At 40.7% G+C, this 10,520-nt stretch overlaps 1 protein-coding gene across 2 annotated transcripts in view; it reads left to right on the top strand.

Annotated features, from left to right (window-relative positions):
- The window catches only part of LOC109925821 (glucose-fructose oxidoreductase domain-containing protein 1-like), a 69,127-nt gene extending 59,326 nt beyond the window's left edge, over positions 1–9,801 (top strand). The window contains exons 2-3 of one of the 2 annotated variants that reach the window (XM_048614557.1): positions 2,275–2,327; positions 4,811–4,921. In XM_048614557.1, the coding sequence (XP_048470514.1) occupies positions 2,275–2,306 (32 nt within the window). In that variant the 3' untranslated portion in view covers positions 2,307–2,327; positions 4,811–4,921. Of the gene's footprint in view, positions 1–2,274; positions 2,328–4,810; positions 4,922–9,557 lie in introns of those variants that run through there. The other variant, XM_048614563.1, reaches the window with a different exon arrangement.
- Positions 9,802–10,520: the final 719 nt, after the last annotated feature.

Genomic DNA, 10,520 nt, shown 5'->3' with positions numbered 1-10,520 from the left:
TGACTCTATGCCTCTTTATTAAATTATTCATTATCGGAATGAGAGTGTTGCTGGCAAGACAGCATCTATTGCCCAGAGGGCAGTTCAGAGTCAACCACATTGCTGTGGGTCTGGAGTCACATGTAGGCCAGACTAGGTAAGGATGGCAGTTTCCTTCCCTAAAGGACATTAGTGAACCAAATGGGTTTTTCTGACAATTGACAATGGATTCATGGTATTCATTAGATTCTTAATTTCTGATAGTTTATTGAATTCAAATTCCACCATCAGCTGTGGTGGGATTCGAACCCAGGTTCCCATGATGTTATCTGGGTCTCTGGATTAACAGTCCAGCGATAATACCGTTAGGCCATTGCCTCCCCTCCTTTTGACGCTATAAATTTAATGCATAAAAAAAAATAAGGATTCTCAGTATGCAATTTACCATGTATGAACAGAAGATTCATGTTTAGTGAAGAGTCCATTGTCTTGCACAGGAAGAAGCAGCAAAATTTAGATATTATCAAATCTGCAAATGAAAAAATAACATTGAGGCCAGAATTCCTGACTGAAAGCTGGTTTAGTGGAACAGCTGTTGAATAAGGGTCTAGGCCCGAAACATCAGCTTTCCTGTTCCTCTGATGCTGCTTGGCCTGCTGTGTTCATCCAGCTCTACATCTTGTTATCCCTTAATTCAACTTGGTGCCTCTTTTAGGTAGTACAGGGTGCCAACCACAGAGAACAGCAGTGTAATATACTTGAGAGGATGTAGTGGCATGAAAGCTGAGGGAAGAAGGTGACCTTGCTATTCTATAATCTAAATTGTATAATTTTAGAGAGAGTGCAGGTAGAGAGAGGCCTGTGGTTTATGTACGCAAACATTTCAAGGATAGGGGAAAAGTTATTAAGACTGTTAAAAAAATAATACAGGATCATTAAGGGGTGGCTTTAACCCCAGAAACGAGCATGTTTAAATGTTAGGATGTTAAATCTGAATGATACCTCTGTTTCCCCCCACCTTCCCGTTCCACTCACCCCATCTGTCCACTTCCCATTTTAACAGAGGCATGTTGACAGATTAAATACTATATGAAGCTGCACGCCTTATATTTGACTCCTATTTCAATTACACCTTCCTGAAGTTTCCAGGCCTTGGGAAACCAACTAGAAGGAGGTGAAGATTGCTGGATCCAGTACCTTCCACTTACCTGCTGGATCCAGTGGACATGTTTCACCTGAACCCCCGTTGGACAACTTGCTACCAAACCTTTCGATCTCTCTCTTTTGACTCTCATGATCTCCTCTATGAGGCCTCTTATCTCCTTCACTAGGCCTACACTCTTCTTCTGGCTTCCAATCTCCTCCAACTCTGGTTTCTGATTTTCACCAGCTCTTGCCTCCTCAGTGTTGCTGCACTACAACCACTCACTTACTCCTGCACCAGCCTTTGCCAGTTCCAGTCTCCAATTTTCCACTTTATCAACAGCTCCTCCCAGCCTTGAGCCTCACTAAACATCACCATCTCTGGACTCTGTTCTTCCTCCTGCCCTCTTTGCTGCTGTCTAGCCGCAGTTTGTTGTGAAAGGTCTAGCCAGCCAACCTCTCAAAACTGGCTGGCTGTGGCTGGAAAATGGAGACAAATAGTGGTGGTCAGCTCTTTGTTGTTTAGTTTGGTTCTAATCGGGTTTTCTAACTTCATACCAGACTCATTTGCCAGTTTGCCATGATTGTTAATAAGAGATATGGATACTACAGCATTGATTCCCTCTGATCACCTGGGCATGCTGATTTTCATCTTGTATAACTTCAGCTATAAAGTGCATGATAGGTGGGTTTAAAGGGAAGTTGTAGAGTTGCTGAAGCATTTTTTTTTACACAAAATGCCAATGCAGTAATAATAGAAACTTGGCAATAAAAGTAGAGTATATTCAGATAATTTTACTTTTTTTTTGCAAATGCTAACAAACTAAATTAAGCAACTTTTCATTACATAACTAAAAGGCCTCAAACCCTTGCCACCCAGTTACCATCTACACATTCATCCCCATACTTAAAAGGGGAAACTGCACCCATAGAAAATCGTGGGCAACATTACTTTATTGTTTAAATGAAGGACTGGTTTGTTTTTATTGAGATCTGTTTCCAAGAAAGTAAGAAGGACTGATTAGGTTTTAACATGTCCAAAAGTAAAACCGTTGTAAAGTTGTTCTTCTGTTACATATGGCTGCATGAATGTGAAACAAATCAGTCTTATTTTCTAGTACCTTAATGGTCATTCTGCTTTTGCACTTCCAGATTTAATGACCAAAACATCTGTCCCAATGTAACATGTGGGATCAAATATGCAAGTAAGAATATTAAAATCTATTTCCAATTTAATGTAATTTTGTTGACTAAAAAGTGGATCAATATCTGTCTTTAATAATGTAATAGATTAGTCCAATTATTATTTCAACTTCACATTAATTACATACTGGCTGTGCAGACACAAAAATAGTTTAAGACAACTCTGTATCCCAAAATACCAAATATGATTAATTTACCAAATGGAATTAATTTATTTGCCAACATTGTCGTTAATTCATTTCTCACCCAAATATTATCCATTCTTAAAAATGATTTCCCAAGTCCACCTGTTTTGTGAGGTGCTCACCTGTTTCAACAAAACTTGTGGAAAAATACTGTTCCTCATGCTCATCACCAGCGACTTCTAGGTGGTCAAGTCTACAAAAGCCCAGCTGCATACTGCTATGCTTCAGCTGCTATCAAAGCAGTCAGGCATCTTTGTGAGATAACAAGGTGTAGAGCTGGATGAACACAGCAGGCCAAGCAGCATCAGAGGAGCAGGAAGGCTGACGTTTTGGGCCTAGACGGGTTTTTCTGAAGAAGGGTCTAGGCCCAAAATGTTAGCCTTCCTGCTCCTCTGATGCTGCTTGGCCTGCTGTGTTCATCCAGCTCTACACCTTGTTATCTCAGATTCTCCAGCATCTGCAGTTCCTGCTATCTCTGAGGCATCTTTGTGATATTGTTACAAAGAAGGATATTGCTGGGACATGAGAAAGGCAGAAATGTTTTGACTCTCTTGCAAGGGGCAACCTGTGTCATTCTCATTGTGCCACAGCAGAAGTTTTGTTATTCCTTAAAAGCTCCTATTAATTTTGTCAACCAATTTATCCAATGATGTGATTTGTCATGAAAATGAAGCCCAAAACTTACATTTCCACCACTTCAGCTTTTTCCAAAGCTGGGAAAGTTAGTAAAATTGACTTTTGTGAAAGACCAGCTGCAGCATCCCTAGAGTTGGTCAAGTTCTTCAGGACAGAATGCAAAGTCATGCAAAATTACACCATGCTCGCTAAAAAAATGACTCAACATGATGTTGAAGCTTGTTGGCAGGAATCCCAGTAACTTGCCTAACTGCTTTGTTAGATAAGTAGTTGGCATTTTTATATGAAACTCTGAAGTCCATCTCTGTCCTGCTCAGCATAGCTGGGAAAGAACCTCATTTCCCCCTCTATTGAGCTCAGTCTCATTATTTAGTCCATGTGGGATGCCTTTGCTGCGAATGATGCTTGAGATAGAACATTTCTCGAAGTACCTTCTTAAACAGAATTCAGATGCTGAGAAGGACTTAATGGAAAAGGGACTGAACATTGGCAGGTTAGTCTTGAGAGTGGAACTTACTGAATATATGCTGAGTGAGTGAAGGGTTACAAATAATAAATTGCTCAAATAAAACTAGTTCCTTCATTGTTCCCAATGCTCATTCTGTTTTCTGGGCCTCAAAAATCCCTAATTCTTTTGGAAGAGTACTCGTCCTCTTCTACTATGTTTCAAGTATATTAATGCATTATTTTGCACTATGGTGCAGTTTATTCTGCTGAAGTGGAGCTCTGTGCCTTGGAGGCAATTATGTCAAGTTGTTTAGTTATTCAGAGAGCATTATGTTGTTTTTCTCTGGAATCTTTAAAAATTGTGAAGTCCATAACAATTTTGGCTTTGGGCATTTAATAAATTACATTTCCATTTTTACAAGAGTTTTCATCTCAAAAAATGTCTAATATTTGGAATTTGATGCCTGGGACATGTTAATGTACTATTTGTAAGTTCCTAGTTTTAGTTGAAGGGAACTTGCCCCAGAGAATCAGAAGCACTGTAATGGCATTGAAGCACTGGAGCAAACTTTTGCCTGGACTTGGGAAAACTCAACCTGTGCACTCATGTGTCTTTTTGCACAGGGCTGTATTTGTTTGTGGTGTATTTTGTGAATTCTGATGAAGTGCATGAGGAGTGTTGCTTGGTAGGCGTTCCAGTTAGAGGCCTGGCTTCATTTTCCAACACAATATTGCAGCACCTAATATTGTTTAAACGCCACCTAAGCCTCACCTCACACACCATCGCCCTCCTTCCACCCTCTGTGCAATCCCTTTATGCCTCAATGCAAACCTCTAGCCTTGTCACATTTCCCCAGGATACCCATGTCCCCTCCTATTCCCCCATGCCACCTCTGTCCCCATGTAATAGTGTCATAGAATTTTTGCAGCACAGAAGGAGCCCTTTGGCGCATCATGTCAACAACATCAAACATCTATCTGTTCTAATCCCATTTTCCAGAACTTGGCCCATAGCTTTGTATACTATGGCATTTCAAGTGTTCATCTAAATATCTTGAGGGTTTCCTTGCCATCTCACATTGCCTATGCCATCTCATGCCACCTCCATAGCCACCCACCCAGTATGTGCAGTTCTCAGGATTCTCTGCATCATGTGCAGTTCTTAGGATGTATGTGATAGCAATAACAACTACGTTAAAATCATAAACCTCCAATAGGTTCCAAGCGACCGATTGTGATAGGGGAACTCTTTAGCCAGAGGCACAGACAGACGATTCTGCGGTCGACAGCGAGACATCAGAATGGTGTGTTACCTCCCTGGAGCCAGGATCAAAGATATCTCAGAGAGGGTGCAAAATATTCTCAAAGGGAAGAAGGACGAGCAGGAGATCATCGTACACATTGGAACAAATGACACAGGAAGAGGAAAAGACGAGATTCTGAGGACAGAATATAGGAAGTTAGGCAGGAATTTAAAAAAGAGGTCCTTGAGGATAATAATATCTGGATTACTCCAGGTGCCACGAACTAGTGAGGGTAGGAACAGGAGTGTAGAAGCAGATGAATGCGTGACTAAGGAGCTGGTGCAGGAGAGAAGGATTCACCTTTTTGGATCATTAGAATGTCTTCTGGGCTAGAAGTGACCTGTATAAGAAAGATGGATTGCACCTGAATTTGAAGGGGACTAATATACTGGTGAGGAGATTTGCTAGAGCTGCTTGGGAGGACTTAAATTAGTAAAAAAGGTGGGGAGGGGGTTGGTACCTAGGGAGACAGTGAGGAAAGAGATCAGTTTCAGACTGGTACAGTTGGGAAAAGGAGCAAGTCAAAAAAACAAAGTAGAGAATGAGGTAAGACCGATAAGTTAAACAGCATTTATTTCAATACAACAGGCCTAACAGGTAAGGCAAATGAACTCAGGGCATGGTTAGGAACATGGAACTGGGATATCACAGCAATTACAGCAATGTGGCTCAGGATGGACAGGACTGGCAGCTTAATGTTCCCAGGTATAGTTGTTAATGGAAGGATTGAAAGAAGGGGCAAGAGAGAAGAGGGAGTGGTGTTTTTGATTAGGGATAACATTACAGCTGTATTTAGGGAGGATATTCCTGGGAATACTTCCAGAGACGTTATTTGGGTGGAACTGAGAAATAAGAAAGGGATGAACACCTTAATGGGATTGTACTATAAATCCCCCAATAGTCAGCAGGAAATTTAGAAACAAATTTGTAAGATCTCAGTTATCTGTAAGAATAATAGGGTGATTACGGTAGGGGATTTTAACTTTCCAAACATAGACTGGGACTGCCATAGCATCAAGTGCTTGGATGGAGAGGAATTTGTTAAATGTGTGCAAGAAAATTTTCTGATTCAGTATGTGGATGTACCTACTAGAGAAGGTGAAAAACTTGACCTACTCTTGGGAAATAAGGCAGGGCAGGTGACTGAGGTGTCAGTGGGGAGCACTTTGGGGCCAGTGACCATAATTCTATTAATTTTAAAATAGTGATGGAAAAAGATAGACCGGAGCTAAAGGTTAAAGTCCTAAATTGGAGGAAGGCCAATGTTGACAGTATTGGGCAAGAACTTCCAAAAGTTGATTGGGCACGGATGTTCGCAGGTAAGGGGAGGGTTGCAAAATGGGAAGCCTTCAAAAATGAGATAATGTGAGTCCAGAGACAGTATGTTCCTGTTAGGGTGAAGGACAAGGCTGGTAGGTGTAGGGAATGCTGGATGACTAGAGAAATTGAGGTTTTGTTTAAGAATTGGAAGGAAGCATATGTCAGGTGTAGACAACAGAGATCAAGTGAATTCCTAGAAGATTATAAAGGCAGTAGGAAATCAGGAGGACAAAAAGGGGCCATGAGATAGCTTTGGCAAATAGGGTTAAGGAGAATTCAAAGGGATTCTACAAACACTTAAGGACAAAAAGGTAACTAGGGAGAGAATAGGGCCCCTTAAAGATCAGCAAGGCCATCTATGTGTGGAACTACAAGAGATAAAAGAGATATTAAATAAGTATTTGGCATCAGTTTTTACTGTGAAGGGCATGGAAGATAGAGAATGTGAGGAAGTAAAAGGCTACCTCTTGAGAAATGTCCATATTACAGAGGAGGAGGTGCGAGATGTCTTAAAATGCATAAAGGTGGATAAATCCTCAGGACCTGATCAGGTGTACCCTAGAACTCTATGGGAAGCTAGGGAAGTGATTGCTGGCTCCCTTTTTGAGATATTTGTGTCATCAATAGCTACAGGCAAGGTGCTTGAAGACTGGAGTTTGGCTAAAGTGGTGCCACTATTTAAGAAAGGTAGTAAGGTAAAGCCAGGGAATTCTAGACTGGTAAGCCTGTCATCGATGGTGGGCAAGTTGTTGGAGACAATCCTGAGGGACAGGATTTACATGTATTTGGAAAGGCAAGGACTGATTAGGGATAGTCAACATGGGCTTTCTGCATGGGAAATCCTGTCTCACGAACTTGACTGGGTTTTCTGAAGAAATAACAAAGAGGATTGATGAGGGCAGAGCAGTGGACGTGATCTATATGAACTTCAGTAAGGCGTTCAACAAGGTTCCTCATGGTCGATTGGTTAGCAAGGTTAGATCATATAGAATACAGGGAGGACTAACTATTTGGATACAGAAGACAGAGGGTGATGGTGGAGGGTTTCTTGGAGGAACGGTTGCAAAATGGGAAGCCTTCAAAAATGAGATAATGTGAGTCCAGAGACGGTATGTTCCTGTTAGGGTGAAGGACAAGGCTGGTAGGTGTAGGGAATGCTGGATGACTAGAGAAATTGAGGTTTTGTTTAAGAATTGGAAGGAAGCCTGTGGAGGAGGCCTGTGATCAGCAATGTGCCACAAGGATCAGTGCTGGGTCCACAGCTTTTCGTTATTTATATAAATGATTTGGATGTGAACATAGGAGGTATGGTTATTAAATTTGCAGATGACGCCAAAATTAGAGGTGTAGTGGACAGCAAAGAAGGTTACCTCAGAGTACAACAGGATCTTGATCAGATGGGCCAATGGGTCGAGGAGTGGCAGATAGCATTTAATTTAGTTAAATGTAAGGTGCTGTATTTTGGAAAGGCAAATCAGGGCAAGACTTATACACTTAATGTGAAGGACCCAGGGAGTGTTGCTGAAAACAAAAGAGACTTTGGAATGCAGATTCATAGTTTCTTGAAAGTGGAGTCACAGGTAGTTAGGATGGTGAAGAAAAGATTTGGTATGCTTGCCTTTATTGGTCAGTGCATTGAGTATAGGAGTTGGGAGGTCATGTTGTGGCTGTACAGGACATTGATTAGGCCACTATTGGAATACTGTGTATTCTGGTCTCCCTGCTATAGGAAGGATGTTGAGAAACTTGAAAGGGCTCAGAAAAGATTTACAAGGATGTTGCCAGGGTTGGAGGGTTTGAGCTATAGGGAGAGACTGAATATGCTAGGGCTATTTTCCTTGGAGCGTCGGAGGCTGAGGGGTGACTTTACAAAGGTTTATAAAATCATGAGGGGCATGGAGAGGGTAAATAAACAAGGTCTTTTCCCTGGGGTGGGGGAGTCCAAACCTCGAGGGCATGGGTTTAAGGTGAGGGGGAAAGATTCAAAAGTGACCTAAGGGGTAAAGTTTTCACACAGAGGGTTGTGCGTGTATGGAATGAGCTGCCAGTGGAAGTGGCGGAGGCTGGTACAATTACATTTAAAAGGCATCTGGATGTGTATATGAATAGGAAGGGTGTAAAGGGATATGGGCCAAATGCTGGCAAATGGGACTGGATTTATTTAGGATATCTAATCTGCATGGGCAAGTTGGACTGAAGGGTCCGTTTCCATGTTTTCTATGACTCTAATCTAAGAAAACCCTGAATTCAAATTCACTGTGATTGATGTGCAACCAAAATAAAACCTAAGGAAAAGAAAATGGTGATCCTTTAAGTGTGTATTGAATTTGTAAACAGGCAAGAAATTATATTTTACAAAATTCTGCAACTGTAAATTAATTCAAGTGACATATATATTCCAGAGGGATCCAATAAATAGATGAATGTAGCAATTGGAGGCCTTGCAGAAGAAACTATTAACAAATTGAAAGATTGGTTGAATGTTCAGAATGATGGACAAGAAGTCAGGTCAATAGATTGGCAAAATGGAATGAAAGGGTGGAAATAAGAAAGCTGAGTGAAGTTGATGATAGTATATCTGGAAATGACACATATTAGAAAATGATCACAAACTTGAAAAAGAGCCTTCAATTTTAAGAATGATCATGGAGGAACCTCAGAAGGTCTAGAAATGCCAGTATAAGCTGTAGCTTGAGCAAATTAGATAAGAAATAAAGGCCACAGGAAAATCAGGAAACAGAACTAGAATCAGAAGTCCTCATGATTATGAAACTTTGGTGGCTGACAACAAACTTGAGAATAATTATTAAAAGAGACTAAATGAAACAAATTTGGTAGTTGGACAGAGTTCACAATTTATTCTGAAGTATTAACCATGGACAACCAACTTTGTCATATATTTGAATTTGTACAGAAAATGTTCTTCCAGGTTGGACTTTTAAGTCTGCAGGGAGATTAATTGTTCGAGTTTTCAAGGATGAATGGATAATATGGATGTTATAGTGAATTCACTCATAGCTGGAAGATAATCTATTAAAATTACTTGAGTTATTTTGGTCATATATTCAAGGGTCATGGAACTGGCATTTATAAATTAATTCAGGTGACATACATTTTCCATAGGGATCCAATAAATTGATGGGTGTGGCAATTAGAGGACTTGCAGAGAGAAATAAGTCTAACAGGGCCTGAGAAGGTGACAGGTTCAGAAGGAAAATAAGGAAACTAAACAAATGGACTTATGGCTTGAATAATGCTTCCAGAGAACTGATTTGCTGAAAATAGGTTCTGTTAATTTAAAAGCAGATCTCTGAATTTTTAATTGGTATTGTTGTATAAGGACAAGAAGACCCTGATTCAGCCTTGTTGTGATGTCATAGGACTGCACATCACTGGGTATAAATACAACGGGATGGACAGAGTTAAAACACTCTGCAAGAACACCTAACCAGCATTCGGTACTCTCTGTAAGAAGATCTATGGAAGACACATTGGAATGTGTAACTCTCTGGAAGACACAGAGAGCACATGGATATGAACACATGAAGAAAAGAGATTAATCTTTACTTACTGTCACAATAATTCTGCAATCAACATATATCAAAATATTTCATATTAATGTATAATAAATAGTTATGTTGAAGTCCAAGCCTGAAGACATTCTTTAAATATATTGATTTATTATATTAAGCAATGTCACTTTGGAATAATTTTAAATCAACAATCCTTTTTAGACTGTTACTCCCATTCCGGTTAATTGTACTAGGACATTGCAGAAAGATGATTTTATATTTAAAGAAGATACAGAGCAATTCTGCAGCTTGATTAGTCACTTGAACTGGCCATACATTCAGACTAGACCCAATGTTAGTTGAGATGTTTTGGAGTTAAAGACTTAGATGAAACTCCCTAAAGTAGAGAATGTTCTATGAGCAAATAAAACATTAATAAAATTAAGAGACAACAATGTGCAGGGCTGGATGAACACAGCAGGCCAAGCAGCATCATAGGAGCAGAGAGGCTGACGTTTCGGGCCTAGACCCTTCATCAGAAAAGGGGGAGGGGAAGGGGGTTCTGAAATAAATAGGGAGAGAGTGGGAGGCGGATAGAAGAGGGATAGAGGAGTGGATAGGTGGAGAGGAAACAAACAGGTCAAAGAGGCGGGGATGGAGCCAGTAAAGGTAAGTGTAGGTAGGGAGTTAGGAAGGGGATAGGTCAGTCCAGGGAGGACGGACAGGTCAAGGGGGCGGGATGAGGTTGGTCGGTAGGAGATGGAGGTGCGGCTTGAGGTGGGAGGAGGGGA

This window comes from Rhincodon typus, chromosome 2, assembly GCF_021869965.1.
Source record: "Rhincodon typus isolate 14 chromosome 2, sRhiTyp1.1, whole genome shotgun sequence".
Classification (NCBI taxonomy): Eukaryota; Metazoa; Chordata; class Chondrichthyes; order Orectolobiformes; family Rhincodontidae; genus Rhincodon; species Rhincodon typus.
Note: the sequence above shows the minus strand (reverse complement) of the source record. Positions and strands in the feature narration are given on the sequence as shown.